Source organism: Vitis vinifera, chromosome 8, assembly GCF_030704535.1.
Source record: "Vitis vinifera cultivar Pinot Noir 40024 chromosome 8, ASM3070453v1".
In the NCBI taxonomy this organism is placed as follows: domain Eukaryota; kingdom Viridiplantae; phylum Streptophyta; class Magnoliopsida; order Vitales; family Vitaceae; genus Vitis; species Vitis vinifera.
This window is the reverse complement of record NC_081812.1, coordinates 16,095,144-16,113,110: the sequence shown is the minus strand read 5'-3', so window position 1 is coordinate 16,113,110 and position 17,967 is coordinate 16,095,144. Positions and strand designations below refer to the sequence as shown.

Sequence of the window (17,967 nt, the reverse complement as noted above, 5' to 3'; positions counted from 1 at the left end):
CCCTTTAAAGCAACATAGGAAGTACAAATCTCTCCAATCTCTAAAGTTTCCTTGAGGAAATGATGATCTATTTCCACATGTTTAATTCAATCATGATGGATAGGATTATGGGCAAATGCTTATGACTAACTAGATGTTGCAATATGACTTCATAGGACCTTCTAGGTTCATTACCAAATTAGAAAGCATCATCCTAATCCAAAGTAGCTAACGGATACCTTGAGCCATTCATTTGAATTTGGCTTGGGCACTAGATTTGGCTACCACTGATTGTTTCTTGCTTCTCCATGTGACAAGATTGCCTCTAATAAACGTTCAATACCCACTAGTGGATGTCCAGACAATGATAAAACTAGCCCAATCTACATCAATATAGACTTCCACATCCATTTTCTCACTTTTTCTAAACAAACTTCCTTTCCTAGGTACTGAATTTTACGTACCTAAGAATTTGGCAAGCAACTTCCATATGTTACTCCTATGGTGCTTGCATTGAGTTATTGACCACAAATCTCGATTGTAGTTAAAATATTAAAGCCTAAATATGTGATAACCTTGGTTGAGAAAAATCAAAGAGAGTAACAACGACTTTGTAGTATTATGGGTTGTCGTCTTTTGGGATAATTTCTAACGTGTTCAATTGTTTTTAGATTAGAAGGATTAATTTTTTGCTAAAGTTAATGAAACCTTAAATCAAATAAAGAAGGATAAAATATGGATAAAATTTTTCTAAAATATTAAATGAAATAAATCAAATGAAGAAAAATGTCCCAGAGAGTTTCACAATCCAATGTCAAATCCTTAGAGGAAGAGCATTATAAAATCTAGCATTTAGAATCAAAGTTAATTTGTGACCAAATTGAATTCTATGACCAATATTGCATCTAAAACTTAAATTTTTATTTTTGAATGTAGTTAAACCAATTAAATATGATGACTAATTTTGGTTTTCAGTTTTATCCAATCCAAGACCTATATCCATCTTTTTTTTTAATAGGTAAGAAAAGATAAATTAAAGCGCATGCAAAAAGGCGCAAAAAAGTGCACATGAAGTATACAAATTAGGCCCAAAAGCAAGCCAAAGAATGAAAAGAGGAGAAATACCCATCACCCTAACAACAAGCTGCCCTAACCAATAGAAAAAACAAAAACAACAGAAAAACCCTACAACCAAAAGCACCCCTTTCCCTCAAACCCTAGTACCACTCCCCTTTTCCCTAGTAGTGAATGGAGAACTATTATAGTTAACCGAACACTCTAGCTTTTGGATTTCCCTCTCGAAGCGGGAAGAAGACGTTTTCTTACCCTCTACGACCTTTTCTTGACTCCAATTTTCTGATTAGAGCACAAATTTCCTTCTCAAAGCTTGCTATTGGCATCCCCAAACTTTTACTGAACTCAGCAAAACTGCTGGGAAGGCTATTAATATCCTCCCCCTCCAAGGCCCAAAATTCCACATGCCTTGAAAGTTCCAACTCCTCAGCCTTGGCAACCATCTCCATACCAGAGGGTTCCTTCATAGCCTTCTTTGTGATCCAGCATGCTGCCATCTTGCAGCACCATCTTTAGCAGCTGACATTTAGGGCTTTGCGGACCTAAGGAAAGGGGAGAAGACCCTGTTAGCCTATTCACCTCTGCCACGAGAGCCTTGTCTGTAATCACAAGTCGAGAAGTTAACGAATCCATAGGAAAAAGGCTTGCTACCCCCTTCACGCAAGAATAGGACATCGGGACCAGGGGGCGGCTTGACTTTGGGTGCCTCCTCAGCTGAGGCTGTACCCTGCCGTCTTCTCCTGACAGATCCACCAAAGCTGTCCCCTCCTCTGCTTTCTCGCACGAGAAGAACACGCCCCTCCTGTACCTTCTCTGCAGAAGAATTGAGCCCTAACAAGCCTGCATCGCCATTTAAAGTTCCACTTAAAGGCCCATCCTTCTCTTCAATTAAGATTTTGAATTCATTGTAGTAATAACCCCTGTCATTGGAGTAAGACCTTGAACCATAACAAATTGAATCAATTTGCTTGTCAATTAAGTGATAATATGTTACTTGTCAAGCAATTTTATTGAGTAGTGTCCCTTTACTTGTTTTTTTGTTCTTGAACTCCTTGTTATAGTTGTGGAATTGATATCATTAAATTCATTACTGTAAGTCTGCAATTCAAGATTTTAAATATTGCTTCTTTCAATGTATTAGTGACCTAATGCTGCTGAGGGAACTTTCTTTTCTTCATTATCTGCTTCTGAAGTGATGAACTTTTATACTTACCATTGTTAATTCTGGATTTTCAGATGGACGACCTCTTGTAGCATCTGGAGGTTCATCTGGTGTTATAAGCATATGGAATCTAGAGAAAAGAAGGCTCCAATCAGTCATAAGAGAGGCTCACGATAGTTCAATAATTTCTCTACATTTCTTTGCCAATGAGCCAGTGCTGATGAGTTCATCTGCAGACAACTCCATAAAAGTAAGGCCAGTTCTAATTCAATGTTTATAAAATTGATTTGAGAGAATAAATTTAAGGGGCAAACTTAATTTAACAATGTCATTGCCTTTTTAACTTAAGGGAAGTACGAATTCAACATCAACATTGTAGAAGGGGGAAAGATTCATGTATGTTCCTAAAATCAACATATAGTCTGTCATCAAAGTCTTATTTGTTCCCAAGCATTATAAAACTAGTTGTTGTTTATAACTTAGTAATCTATCATCAAAATAGTTGTACTATCAATGTGGTCTTCTTAACTAAGTGGGCAAAACACCTTTTCATCAACTTAGTAGCTTAGATAGTTTCTGCTAGTTTATATAATCCAGATAATGAACTTTCCACCCTCCATAACTTTGACATGTAGACAGAGTTCCAAACTTGCAATAGATGGTGTTATTGCCATAGTTAATTAGAATTATGGTAGCCAATTTTGTTTTGTCACTTCTATGATTCTATCATCCCAAAATTTTAGTTTCCCCTATCCCTGCTTAGGTTATTACCTAGGCTAATCGAGTTGGAGTCCACTGAGGTCTAACTCAACATGGGCCCAAACCCATCTTCTATGCATGTAACCTCTGTTTGGCTCAAGTTATTTGTACACCTGTTGGACTGACTGGGTTAGGCTGTGATGGGACTAGAATGCTTTTTTTGTTTTTTGCAAACTCTGCATGCTTTTTGGTTTTGTGAAACTGACACAAATCACACTTATGACAAGGACATTTTTTTATCACTCTGCATTCTTTGTGCTTTTTCATATATACATGATAAGAAAAAAGACCCAAAATTTTCAGTCATCTAAACTACACTCATCTGCACACTCTCTACATGCTTCTCCAGCTGAAAAAGAGGGATTTGGTTGTTTGTCTACTCAATTTTCTCAGCTTTAGTGAGTTACATTTGTAGATTAAGGGAAGCAAAGATTGGCTTTGCTAATGATTCAAATTAATTTTTATTGATTTTAAGGACACAAGCAAGTGGACAAGATGTTAATATATTTATTGATAAAGAACTGCATTATATTTTTGATGAGCTTCATCTCACATTTTCTATGATGTATCACTCGTATTGCTTTGTTCTAATATGAAATTGCATATTTGACATAGATTTTCTTTCAGATGTGGATTTTTGACACAAGTGATGGGGATCCTCGTCTTCTTCGCTTCAGAAGTGGGCATAGTGCTCCTCCACTTTGCATAAGGTGATCATGGTTGATTCTGGTATATGTTCATGCTCTCCTTTTGGGTGCTGTGTCAAGCCTTGACCTTATTGCATCATGTCCATCATCAATACAATTGAGGAATCTCCATTACCTTGCTTATTGTCTTGAAGGATTCATACTTTAATAAATCTTAGCATTCAGAACATTTGATACAAAAGTTTGGTGTGTGGGGTTTATTTTTTTTAATTTATTTATTTTTAATTTTTCTCGTTTTGGACATTATCCAAGCATCAAATGGTAACTGTATGTAAAAGTGTTCTTTTTTTCTCCTGGTTTGGGTTGATATGTGGAGTCATGTTTTATTTTGTTTGTCTTTTGTCTTTTTCCCTTTATCAGCCTTTTTGTTCAGGGATTTTTGTTGCATTCCTGCTTATCTTCCCTTTCTTATTTTGATTTTTTTTTCCTTTACAGTTTCTATGCCAATGGGAGGCATGTTCTATCTGCTGGTCAAGATCGCGCTTTTCGTCTTTTCTCTGTCATCCAGGTCTGGTGTGTTTCCTGGACAGTATAAAAATGTTTCTTGCTTTATTTTAAATTTTGGAATACAATCAATGAAGCTTCACTTAGATGAGAAAAATCTTAGTTTAACCCAGGCATACTGATTGTTAATATTGATACTTAAACACATCTGCACCCAGCCTGTCTTCTGAAGCTCATGTAACTTGGCTTGTGGATCTGATCATCTTCAAATGATGTTATATGATCAAAGAATTCATGTGAATAACCTGAAAAAAAGAAAAAAAGAAAAAAAAAAGAGCACAAAAAGCTCAACCAACTGTTTTGGGTTTTTTAGATCATTAGTTTTTTCCCTAAATTGTTCCTTTGTTCTAGCTTTTTAGCTGGTGGTTGAGTCCTTGTTTGGTTGATGTGTCAAACTGTTGTGGAGTTTCAGAAAGTTGGTCAGTGATCAATTTTTGGTCCTTGATATATTACCCTGGCTCTCCAACTTTACCTGGCACAATCGTTTGACACTACACTCATTATTAGGCACTCGGACTTTGCTTTTTCTGTTTGATTTTGATTGAATTATTTATTTTTTATTTCTGACTTTCTTGGTAGATATTTCATATTTGCATTAAAGTGAACTTTAATTTTATAAGAATATCTAGGAATAAGAAATAAAAGATAAGAGATACAACAGAAAAGATTGGGAATTCTTATTAGAGATATCTTTGCCTTTGATTGATTTCTAATTGGACTGTCTTTTTTTCCCCTTTTTATTATGCCATATCCAACTGTTCGTATCTGTTATTTTTTTGATGGGATGTTCATACCTGTTATTGAGATCTTTTTTTAGCTGAATCTTCATATCATAAAATTTGTAGGTGTGAAGGATCAGACAACTAGACACATAACCATAACCATAACCTAGGCATAACCCATGCAACATAGAACCTGTACTTGAGCATTTGAAGTTTAAGTTAACTGGTGGTTGTTTTTATTTATGTGGATGGTGGTGAAACATGTCTCTTTTATGAGGCACCTCTGATTGGACAAAGCTTACATGACATGTTGAATGTTAATTTTCTTTCATAGTTCCTCTGTTAAATGGATATGTGTATTTTGTTTTTATCATTTCTTTCATTGAGCAGCCGCTTCTTTACCATTATCATTCTTCATCAGAAAATATATTGAGTTCATTTATATGTTTATTTTTTGTGGTCAGGACCAACAAAGTAGAGAGCTTTCTCAACGTCATGTAACTAAAAGAGCTAAGAAACTCAGGGTGAAGGTATGACTAGGGCAAAGGCTTGTATTTTTCACCTTCGTATATTAGTAGCGTACAAAACTAGATATACCTATATTTCATTCTATGGCTTATTTCATGTGGCTTGCTTCATTCCCTTTTTGGTGAGTTTTAAGGAGTCTTATGGTAATGAAATAAATATTGATAGTGTACCTAAAGTTAGAAACAAAGGGTGGGTTGCTCAAAGGTAGTTCTAGAGTTGTCTATCAAAAAAAAAAAAAAAAACAGGCATTTCTAGGATCTTTTTCAGTAACAATTAAGCTGAATTCAGATGAAGAGGGGATTTTTTGACTCACCTTGGTTTATAGCTCCAATAATTCCAATCTCAAGAAGGATTTCTGGATGGATCTACAAGACCCTTTTGGTTTAACTTATCCAAAATGGTGTGTTGTGGGGATTTTAACCTCATAAGAAAAATCTTGGAAACATCGGGTGGTGCTAGTTTAACCTCGAGGATGAGGGATTTTGATGGATTCATAAAAGAAAGTGAATTAATCTACCCTTCTCTTAGAAATGCGTCTTTTACATTGTCAAACATGCAAGTTTTCCCTGTTTGCAAGAGGTTAGATAGATTTTTATATTCAAACGAGTAGGAGCAAAGGTTCCCTCAAAGTCTCCAAGAAGTGCTCCCCAGATTGACCTTTGAACATTGTTTGATCATCCTAGATGCTAATTCATGTAAGGGGTGACCAACTCTGTTTAGGTTTGAAAACATGTGGTTACAACCAAGTCCAGAAAAATAGTATACAGTTGCTTTATTTATTTATTTGGTATAGATCACTGGAAAACCCATTTGAAGATCTGGTACTTTGTTGCATGCCTTCATATGCAACAAAAGAAGTAGAATTACCTCATGTTTTGCCTCTCAGGTACAAGAATATATTAAAGAATTTATTTGAAGATCTGATATTTCATATGCAATAGCAGTCATGGAATTACATTATGTATTGCTTCTTGGTTAGAACAACAAGCATACTGGTCTTGTTTTGTGTGTAGACTTCTACTGGTTATTTTAATTTCTACTTAGTGCTGTTGTAGTATGGCAAAGTTTCAGCAACTAACCACCCAGTTCCTTTTTCTTTCTTTTAGGAGGAAGAGATAAAGTTGAAGCCTGTTATTGCATTTGATTTTGGTACAATCCTTCTCTACGAGCATTTTTTCATGCATTAATGGATTCATTTGAACTCGGAAAAATGAAAAATGTTGAAAATAGCAATTTCAAACTAGTTATATCAAATGTCCTCATAATTTTTTTAGTAATTGCTTTTTGTTTTTTCTTGGGGGTTGTTATTTTGGCTTCTGTTCATATTGCAACCTACAAATGTGTCTCAGCCATTTCACTGGACTCTTTTATCTTATGCTTCTGAATGTTTTATATTCCTTCCCATTTATTCATTCATTTCGTAATCCTGTATTACTTATCTTTCCATTTGTGTACTGCCTATTTTAACTATTTGCCTTGATCAATCACTCTTTTTTTTTTTTTTTCGCCCCTTTTCTTTTTCCAAGGTGCTTAATCTATTGTTCTCTAAAGTACATGTGTCACTGAAAAATTAATAGAATCAGAGTAGTTTTCAGTTGTGCCTTATATAGTTTGTAGCAGCCACCCTTTCATTTGATAGTCAAAAACCTTTGGTGGCAATATGACGTACCAGCTAAAAAAGTATAACTGGCATTAACCGTGTTGTTGCTCTTTTCCAAAGTCCATATCTTTTAGTTGCACACTTACAGTTTTACAACCCAAGGTGTTGAGTAGCATGACCATGTCCACCATGGAACTTTATCTGTGGCAAACTTATTAAACTACCTTTTATTTTTTTGATAGGTAAACAAAGTAAATATATTAAAAGCACTTGGAAAAGGCGCACAAAGTACACTTGTAAAACATTAAACTCATGAAATAAACTGACATTATCTATGAGACTAATGCTAAACATCCTTGCTGCTTTCTCTTATACGTGGGTTCAATAAATGTGAGAATAACCACATAGAGAGGCTTAAACCTAGGAACATCAAGAACCAAAACTTTAAATTCCTTGTTATCCTAAAACTTTAAGCTTTATAGAGAAAGAACCAAAATGTTACCAACTTGAATGATGCCAAACAGAATTGATCTTGCACAGCTTGTGACGTGTGTTTAGCAAACTTTATGTTCTCGTGTTTTTCTCTCACTCCCTTCTACCAGTAAATTTGTGACACCAAACTCTCTTGCAATTTTGAGGCCCTCAAGTAAGAATAAAAGGTGCATTTCCCAAGTATTTGCGCTTCAATGGTTAGCCCAAACCCTATTCTCTTAAAAAAAAACCTTCGAATAATTCCAATGAATCCTTCAGTGCGCAACTTAATCTACCTAGGAACATCCATTGAAATTAAGCTTCAGAATGCTAATTGGTTGAGGAATAGACACAGCCAGTCAGTTCCTCTCTCTCTCTCTCTCTCTCTCTCAAGTTTGAACTCAATTTTTTTTTGATCTAAATTGTTTTAAAATTCCTTTTTACTTATCCAAAAGCTCACGTTGCCCCATGACATTGGCTATCCATTATCAACAAATCTGTACAATGACCAAGAGTCATTAACTTTTGAGCATATACTGCTGTATAGAGGAAGAAATTATGATATACCTTAGTGAACATCTTTGCTTTTGTTTTTTGTGTTTTAAGCGTAAGTGTATTTGAATAAAAAGAAGTATACATACTATATACAAAGGAACCAAAACAACCCAAAAGCAGCATGGAAATACAAAAACCATCAGCAGCGCCCTACAAAGAGCCTATCCAGTCCACAAACTCTAACAATGATAACGATCTGTCCCCAATATACATTCTTACCCACTCCCAAAAAAGATTCAAAAAAGAACTCTTAATTGTTTGATTCACACTTTCATAGTTATCAAAAGTTCTTCTATTTCTCTCCCTCCATAAGGTCTAGATCACCCATAATGGAGTAACCTTCAAGCAATTTTTTTTTCCCCAACAGAAGAGCCGCACCAACTTAAGGTAAGTACATATTCAAACTACTATAGAGATACATTGTTTGTGATTAAAAAAAAAAAAAAAAATTGAACCTCCCGAAATAAATCTGTTCTTGTTGAAGGTGAAGTTTGTAAATAGAACAATTCCTTCTAATTTTATTAAGTTGCCACATCATTCCACTGACAAATAGAATGATAAATAGGTAGCTACATGAAATAAAATATCAAAGGGCAAAAAGCCACAAAGCATACAGGGAGTATACACAGTAGCCTAAACCTTAAAAATAAAAAACAACAACCTCATTAGCCCTTAAGTGGATGCTAGCCACTCCAAAAAGCCTATAAGCGAAGAGGACTCCTCTCCAATATACACCCTAACCCAACTCCACAAGTTACAAACAAAAGAATTTTTGAGTTTCTGTATAGCTAAGGACCCCCCTTAAAAGTTAATCTATTCCTTTTCTTCCAAACCGTCCAAAAAATACCCAACGGAATGGAATTCTAGATCTTTTTCCTTTTTTTCCCCACAAAAGGGCCCCTCCAACTAATTAACACCTCTTTAACTGTTTCTGGGAACACCCACTGAATACCAACAAGGCAAGGATGATCTCCCATAGGACTTTGACCACTATACCGTGTAAAAGAATATGATTTACAGTTTCTTCTTCACAACCACATAAAAAACAGTGATTAGGGAGTTGTCACCCCCGTTTTTGAAGCCTATCTAGGGTAAGAATCTTCCCCCACGTGGCCTCCCAAGCAAAAAAGGCAACTTTGGTTGGGACTTTATCCACCCAAATGCATTTTTTCGGGAAGGCAAAATCGTTGGGAGCAATCAACAAGTTATAAGCTTCCTTAACCCCAAAATTTCCATTTGCCCCACCCTTCCAAACAACTGAATCCTCCTTTGAAGATATCCTGTAGTCCCTCAGCATAGTAAGCAAATCTCCTATCAAATCCAGCTCCCAATCATTAAAGCCTTTAGAAAATCTTAGATTTCAACCTCCCTGACCAAAATTCGAGTCCTACACTTCATTTACCGTTGCATTCCTATGGACCGCCAAGGTGAATAACTGGGGAAAGTTTTGGGACAACGCTGCGTTGCCACACTAACAATCAGTCCAGAAATTGACTTTAGTCCCTTTACCCACTTTAAACTCTATATTATCCCAACGCCAGTTTGCCTCCTTCAAGATCTCCTTCCAAACCCCCACTCCAAACGTCCTACTAGCCTCATTTGTCCTCTACCCAAAACCCTCTTGGCCATACTTCACCAAAATCCCCTTTTTCCAAAGATTGTCCTTTTCGTGGGCAAATCTCCATATCCATTTGCCGAGCAAGGCCTTATTCAAAAGATCAAGCTTCCTTATGCCTAGACTACCCTTCTCCTTTTGAGCACGCACCACTTCCCAATTGATTAAGTGGACTTCCCTCTCCAAATTTCTCCCTCCCCAAAGGAAGTCTCTTTGTAATTTTTCTAGCCTTCTTGCAACAATCTTGGGCATTCAAAAGAGGGACAGTTGGTAAAGAGGCATGCTGGCCATTGTGCTCTTAATGAGGGTGATTCTCCCGCCTTTGGAAATATATTGTCTTTTCCAAAGAGCTAATCTTCTCCTCATTCTCTCTTCCACCCCATCCCACATAGAAGGATAAAATAAAAATAAAAATAAATAGGAAGCTACATGAGCTTTGGTGCTTTCCAAACTCTAATACAATTTCAACTTGTAAGAAAGTTGGGCTACCAAAAATAGATAATGGAAAAAAAAAATAAAAAGTGGAAATTTTTTTATAGGTGTATAAAAGTGAATTGTTAACCAAACCATTTATTTTAATTCTTCCTTTTATTTATAGGCAATCAAAATGTATTGAATTGTGCCTAAGAAAAAAAAATGTGGGGTTCACTAAATAAAGTGTGTACTAAGAGCACCAAAAAGCTAGAAGAGGGTAAAAAGACCAAAAGCTAAAGCTGACAATGTCTGCTGAAAAGCTATGAAAAAGAGGAAAGATAGATTGGAAATCCCCTAAGCATTAATAGCGCTCTAAAATAAAACTTTCAAAAAGGCCTTTCATAGATTAGATAGGATGGTCCATGTCATAAAAAAAATTCTTTGGTTGCTTTCTTGCCAAATGTTTGAATAAAAGCATATTGGAATGGTTCCCCACATTTCTTTATGCTTCTTGCCGACAAAATTCTCATCTAAACAAGTAACATTTTTACCCAACAGGAAAGATCAAAAAGGGAGAAAAAAAAGGTTCCACAAGCTTTGGGCTTTACTATAATGGATTAAAATGGGATTGACTGATTTTTCATTAAGCTTGCTCAAGCAAAAATAGTATAGCCCAACGACCCCACCCCTCGGAAGTTGGTCAGTTGTATGAATTATCTTCCATATCACCTCCTAAGCAAAGGATCCCACTTTTAAAGGAGCATTCGAAGTCACACTTCCTTAACAGAAAAAGAGGCTATAATCAACAACTTCAAGGACCTATAGAAGAGTTTTACAGAGACTTTCATGTTATTGATGCAACCCTACACCAAACAATTTTCAAAACTACTATCCATCTCCATTGATTATATAGAATTCTTTCCAATTCTTAATTTTGAAAGCTCCTCAAAAATAAGGATTTGGATGATCCTTACCACTGTTCTTATTGCAAACATTAGCTACTCAAGCTGCCTTGGTTGAAATAATATTGAATAAAGAGGTAAGTGATTATTACCACACTGAAAATCCAGCCAAAATTTTGTTCTGAGACCTTCACCCCATAGACAAACTTGTTAAATATAGAAACACTTCCAACCTTAATGCGTTGCTTTCCACAAATTAATTTCATATCCCTATTGGGAAGTGGGAACAACATCCTCTCTTCCCAAATTTATCTAAAATAGCCCCTTTGTATAATGTATCCCTCACTACCATTAAACTCCATAACCATGTATCCAGAAAAGCCTTATTTAGAATGGAAAGGTTTCTAAAACCTAAGCCATTCTTCATTTTCTCTTGAACAAATAAATTACAAATTTACGAGATGCAACTTCTCACAAATCCCAAATTATTTCTGGAAAACTAGCTGCTTGGATACCTGATTTGTGACCATTGTGCACATGCAATAACAATAAAATGTTTATTTTGATGAGGGACCAATAATATAATTTTTTATATTGTGGGAATGTAAAATCTACCTTTTCAAATGAAGATAGCATTTCAGTCATTGTGGTGATCAGTGTAAAATAAAAATTGCGGCTTTGGTGAAATGAAGGACAAGGGCTGAGGACAGGGTGATGGGTTGTCTAGAGGTTGAAGAAAAGACCATTATTTCACACACTAGGAAGGACGTTTTTGGAAAGGAGGTTGGGGAATCAGGAACACGGTGAGTTAGGGTGAGGGTAGGGTTAGAAGCCTATGCATGGTGCTCCACAGATTTTGTTTCCATGACAAATATGGGGATGTAGAACCTGAGCCCAGTGCAGCTTCCATGTAGGGTCTATCATCCTCTTAGTAGTTCAAACGTCACTTCTTCATCCTTTTTGGGGGCACGCATGCCCATTAAATGGTGGAGGTGGACCCAAGGTGGTTGCGTGTAAGGTTTTAAAGTCGATGAAGAGGTTAGGTCTGAAAGTCTTAATAAGGAGGGCTATTCTTTTGGTATGCTTTTAAGAAATGTGGTCTGGGCTTTTCTAGGTGAGTTAGTCAAGTTCTAGTGGTGGTGCTGAGGAGGTGGAGTTTGATTTGATTGTTGAGGGCTTCAATGTTATAGGAATGAGACTTATCAGAAAAAAAAAAATGTTATAGGAATGAGTTTTAGGGGCCTCTAACATTAACCTTTTTGGTGATGGATTCCATGGTGAAGGGGTTTCTCTCACCAAAAGGCACAATCTCTCATTGCATTCTTATCTCTCATACTTTGATGGAATGAGGAGTTGGTCTTCTTCTTCCTCTCCAATTTTAGTCTATTCTGGGGTCCTAGATAAGAATTGGAATCTGTGGACAAGAAAGAATGGAGGAAAGGCCGTGGAAGATGATCAGGAAGGGTAGCAATTATTATTTTTTACGCAATTTTCAATAGTAATGGTTTGTGGATTAAGTTTTGGCAAGATTCTTGGTATTTCGGGGGGGCCCTCTGAAGGTCCATTTCCTGATTTATTCAATCATATGGTTCATAAAAAGGCTTAGGTATAAGATAATTGAACATAGTTTGCTGAAACCCGAGGTTTAGAAGGAATTTTCGGGACTGGTAATTGACATTAGTGGCTTCCTAGCTGCAGGTGTTGTGCTCATTTTCTGTTTTTAATGATTTGGCATATACACTGATTTGGAAGATTGATAGAAAAGGCTTGTTAAAAAGCGACTTGGGAAGAAAGTTCTTACTATTGATAATCCAATGAAGAGAAGATGGAAGCTTGTTATTTTGCTTTGCAAGTGACTCTGACCATGCCATCATATCCTCATTCATTATATATGGGTTACTGAGTGTGGCCTTTGGTGTTCTATCTATTTGGTGTTTCTTGGGTTCTCTCACATTCAATTAGAGATATTTTTATTAGCTTGCAAGGAGCTTCTTTGGTGCAATGTCTAAGATGGTTTGGAGGCTGATTTCTTTATGTCTATTTTTCTAGAAAGAGCTCAACAAGAGAACATTTGAAGGGGTGGGACAACCTAATATGGAAGAAATATGTGTTCGTTTTTGTGGGCTATGGGGGCTTGATTCATCTTATCCTCCCTTTTTGAATTTTGTTAATAGTATGGCATGTTTAGCTAGGTGTTGGTGTTAGCTGTATTTTTATTTATTTTTATTTTATGTTTTTGTTTGCATTTCCCTGCGTGAGGCTTGTATGCTTTGTGAGTACAAGGGTATGCCCCATTTTCTTGCTAGGCGCTTTTATTAATGCATTTGTCTTACTTGCCTATCAACAAAAATAATAATAGTAGTACTAACGACAAAAACTTCAGTCATTTGTGACAAGATGGTAAATGTTGAAAGAAGATTGTATTGTCTGCAGATTGATATGTTTAACAAATGGACTGTTATATATTTGTGAGATATATGTAAAAGAATCCCTGTTTGAGATGAGGATATTGTCTTGGATAAAGCAAAATTTCAGATTCTTATTGAATGAATTGAGGTTCTACTGGGAATGCAGTATATGATAAATCATCCTGAGATTTGGATGTCAAATGCTCCCCATTCCCTAACCCTTCGGTTTTAAAAAAAAAAAAAAAAACTGGATAACGGAAAATATACAGGGATTCCAGAGACAGGCACTAGTTATACAAATGTCAATGATGAAGAGTTTTTGAAAATTTATTTACTTGCAGATAACTTTTTTTGCCTATTGAGAATTGAACTTGGAGCCTCCCATATGCCTAGCCCAATCTATCCACTTGAACATGGAGACTCAAGGGTTTAAGAAATATTGTTTTTTTTTTTTAAAAAAAAAAGTTATTCTGTTGGTATAAATACTCTGATTCTATTTAACTTTCTGTTGCCAATACCGATTTTAGCTGAAATTAGGGAGCGCGATTGGTGCAATGTGGTTACATGTCATATGGATACTGCACAAGCATATGTATGGAGACTTCAAAACTTTGTCCTTGGGGAGCATATCCTGAAACCATGTCCTGAAAATCAATCACCTGTTAAGGTAAGTTTTTACTGTCTTAAAATCCCAAATTTTTCATTGTTTTAATATTTGGACAAGTTAATTTTCAATCCATGCACATGACCCATTTTGTTTTGTGTTATGGAAAATGAAGTGGGAACTTCAGCATATTATTAGGATTTTGGTTATCACAATCTTTGGCATTTATGTAATTACTACTTTACAAAAAATTTGGATTATTATCTTTTGATATTAGGGAAATGATGGTGATGTATCTAAAATTTGAAATAGCTACTGATGGATTGCTTACCTCCTGAAATTATATTTAACCTGAGTCGATAATGTCTGATCTCATGGCAGGCCTGCGCCATCAGTGCATGTGGCAATTTTGCTGTTCTAGGGACCGCAGGTGGTTGGATTGAGCGATTTAATCTTCAATCAGGAATCAGCCGAGGCAGTTATGTGGACTTATCAGAAAGAAGAAGCTGTGCTCATGATGGAGAAGTGGTTGGAGTTGCTTGTGATTCGACAAATACCTTAATGATAAGTGCAGGCTATCATGGGGATATAAAGGTGCGTGTTCCTCACTTTTGAAAATATTATGTTATGTGTCCTTTTATCCTAAAAGTGGTTGTGACCTGTATCATTGTGTTTTCACATGATGAATCTATAGTGGAATGTTAGAAATCGTGTGTTAATGCTTTCTGTTTTATGATTAATATCTGGGCAATTTGCGGAAGACTTTATCTTTCCTCCTCTTTTTGGGATAGGAAATAGGAAAATATTATTAAAGGTGAAAGAGGAAGGATAACACATGTTAAAAGTGTGGGATTGTATAGAGTTATGCCCTTGTGTTGTTATCCTGATATATTGTGTGATTGATCATTCCATTCGCCAGTTTTAGGTTTCGCCTCTTTTTTGGTTCAAAAGGGGGAATTATCTAAAGCTGGCCCATGAGTAAATTAGAGCTCTTTTACCTACATATTTTGCTTTCTTTAACTTAAAATCTTCTTTATGTGCTAGTTTAGCAGCAATGTGAAACTCTAAATTTCACCAACTCCCATATTCCTAAAGGATGTTGCTAAACACTTTATCTTCTTAATGATACTAACTGAAAAGGGATAGTATAAAAAACCTGCCTATTTTTGTAACAATATAATTTCTCATCTGTTATCCTTTTTATCTCAGAATTTGCATTTATAGTTTGCATATTGTACTGTATTTAGGAAGGTGAAGGACACATGGCTTAGGCATTAGGTACCATATAAGGTGCTGACCTCAGTGAAACAAAGCTTTGTCTTACATAATAAATCAAAACTATGTAGGACTATGGCTTTTATTAGCATTTCTTGGGATCGACTTTATGCTTCACGGTAGTTGTAATTTCTTATAGAACTAGCATATTTGATGTCTCACTTGTTGCAAATTGTATTCCATTTTATAATTTCAATATGGGGATTGATGCTACAGAGAGTAGAAAATGATGCTAAAAATCAGTGGGCTTTAATAAATGTCCTTTGATTGCATTGAAAGTAGTGAACCCTTTTTGTAAGGGATTTAAACTAGTGCAAATTTTAGGGCATCCACTGGAATTTCATAAATTTAGCATGCATGGCATATTTATTTATTCTTTTTTTTTTTCACTGTTTTTTCATAGGTTTAGCATGTGTGGTATATGATTTAACTAGCCTGCAGTTTACCAAGTCATGCACATCCACTGTGCCATGTTTCTTTGCTAAGTCAGGGGGCTTATGGTCTACTATGAAGATGTCATAATGCACTAATATTCATTATGGCTAATGAAGCATGCAGAAGAAAACTACTTTGTTTTTGTAATCCTTTGCTGGGTTGTTTCACTATTTGGGGTTTATCATGCAGGTTTGGGATTTCAAGGGCCGTGAGCTAAAATCCAGATGGGAAATTGGTTGTGCTGTGGTGAAGATTGTTTATCATCGTTCTAATGGTCCTGCACATATGCTTAAATTTGGCCTTCTATTCCATCTAGTCCTCATTTCTCTCTCTCATTGTACATTCTTATTTTGCTGAATTGTTGTTTGACATTATTTTCAGGTCTTTTAGCTACTGCAACTGATGATTTGGTTATCCGGTTGTTTGATGTTGTGGCGTTAAGAATGGTTCGGAAATTTGAAGGTCATATAGACCGTGTTACAGACTTGTGTTTCAGTGAGGATGGTAAATGGCTTTTGACATCCAGCATGGACGGGACACTTAGAATTTGGGATGTTATCTTAGCAAGACAAATAGATGCTATTCATGTTGATGTGTCTGTAACAGCACTGTCTCTTTCACCCAATATGGATGTTTTAGCAACTACTCATGTTGATCAAAATGGGGTCTATCTGTGGTAAATTTCAGTCTTTGTCTGATTCATGCTCGTCTTTCACCTAAATCATTTGGTCACTGGTTGATTTTTCTATTTGAATATGATCTTATGTGTTTTCAACTATAGGTAGGCAAAGTGAATTTTTACAGGGAGAGTTAATGTTGTGAGAATTTCTTTCAATTCATTAAATTGAACAGTTCTAATTTCTGTATCTGGAAAAATATAATAGATCAATGTCCTAAATTTCTGGCACTGAATATTTAAAAATTTCTTTGTTTGTACAACTCTTCTTGTTTATTAACGTAAAGTTTTGATGACTTACAATTTCATCAGGGTTAATCAGACAATGTTCTCTGGATCTTCTAACATCGATTCTTATGCAAGTGGGAAGGAAGTTGTGAGTGTTAAGTTGCCTTCTGTCTCTTCAACAGAAGGTTCTCATAAGGATTCTGAGAAACCTGATTTGAATCACTTACAATTCAGGGATGACTTTCAAAACCCACATTTCCATGAGAAAATCCCAGATCTAGTCACACTCTCACTATTGCCCAAGAGTCAGTGGCAAAGCTTGATCAATTTAGATATCATAAAGGTTCTTCTCCTATGCCCTTAATCCATATGTGACTGAAGTTTAATGACTTGCTAGTTCCAACACCATCTTCTTCTCTCTTACATTTGTTTCTGTAGTTTACAAGAATTTATTGTGTTCTTCTGTATTTATCCATATGTTCCAGATTCGCAACAAACCAATTGAGCCTCCAACAAAAGCTGAAAAGGCGCCTTTCTTCTTGCCTTCAGTTCCAACACTTTCTGGGCAAATAGTATTTGAACCCAGTGAGATTTCTAGTGAAAAGAGGGTTGCAGAAGGTGATGAACTGGAAAACAGTAGATCTGATTTGCCGCAATCTCAGTTTTTGCAACTTCTGCAGTCCTCAGCAGTGAAGAAAAGTTGTAAGTTCAATTGCCTTTTTTTTTTCCTTGTATGTTTGAATGCCACAGATATGTCGTCGTTGATGAGATATAGCTAAAAAATTAATTGCCGATTTACAATTATAAAACACTTGAACTGATCTACATTTTGCACTTCACATTTTGCAGTTTCAGTCTTCACTGATTATATTAAAAGTTTATCCCCTTCTACTTTGGATGTGGAATTGCGGATGCTTCAAATTATAGATGATGATAATGAGCAAGAACCTGATACAAGACCTGACTTATTTCCAATTGAACTGCTGTTGGATTATTTCATACATGAGATTTCTTGCAGAAACAATTTTGAGTTTATACAAGCTGTTATCAGATTGTTTTTAAAGGTATAGATTTCTCTATTTCTTTATGCAACTGTTAATTCTCTCAATAAACATTGTCTTTTTCATTAGAAATGCTTTAGGTGAGGAGCAATATTTGTGCTCAGCTTTAGAAGTTAAAAAATTTGCTATATAGTGACAAATATTTGTAGGGAAGAAATGTCATGCTGTTCCTGGAATATTCAAACTCATTCATCTTATGAATGGGCTCTCTGCTAAAAGTATCTTAAAACTCCTATCTTTCAAACACAACTAGGCAAAACAACATTCTCCAAAAGTTTGGGGGTTTGA

General features: G+C 35.8%; 1 protein-coding gene across 2 annotated transcripts in view; it reads left to right on the top strand.

Annotated features, from left to right (window-relative positions):
• Nucleotides 1–17,967, top strand: part of LOC100266615 (U3 small nucleolar RNA-associated protein 21 homolog) — a 28,702-nt gene that overhangs the window by 8,486 nt on the left and 2,249 nt on the right. For both annotated transcript variants that reach the window (XM_002269412.3, XM_059739127.1), the window contains exons 6-17: nt 2,290–2,465; nt 3,602–3,684; nt 4,117–4,189; nt 5,372–5,437; nt 6,542–6,584; nt 13,928–14,067; nt 14,386–14,598; nt 15,904–15,988; nt 16,096–16,390; nt 16,703–16,961; nt 17,104–17,320; nt 17,468–17,682. In XM_002269412.3, the coding sequence (XP_002269448.1) occupies nt 2,290–2,465; nt 3,602–3,684; nt 4,117–4,189; nt 5,372–5,437; nt 6,542–6,584; nt 13,928–14,067; nt 14,386–14,598; nt 15,904–15,988; nt 16,096–16,390; nt 16,703–16,961; nt 17,104–17,320; nt 17,468–17,682 (1,865 nt within the window). The remainder of the gene's footprint in view (nt 1–2,289; nt 2,466–3,601; nt 3,685–4,116; nt 4,190–5,371; nt 5,438–6,541; nt 6,585–13,927; nt 14,068–14,385; nt 14,599–15,903; nt 15,989–16,095; nt 16,391–16,702; nt 16,962–17,103; nt 17,321–17,467; nt 17,683–17,967) is intronic.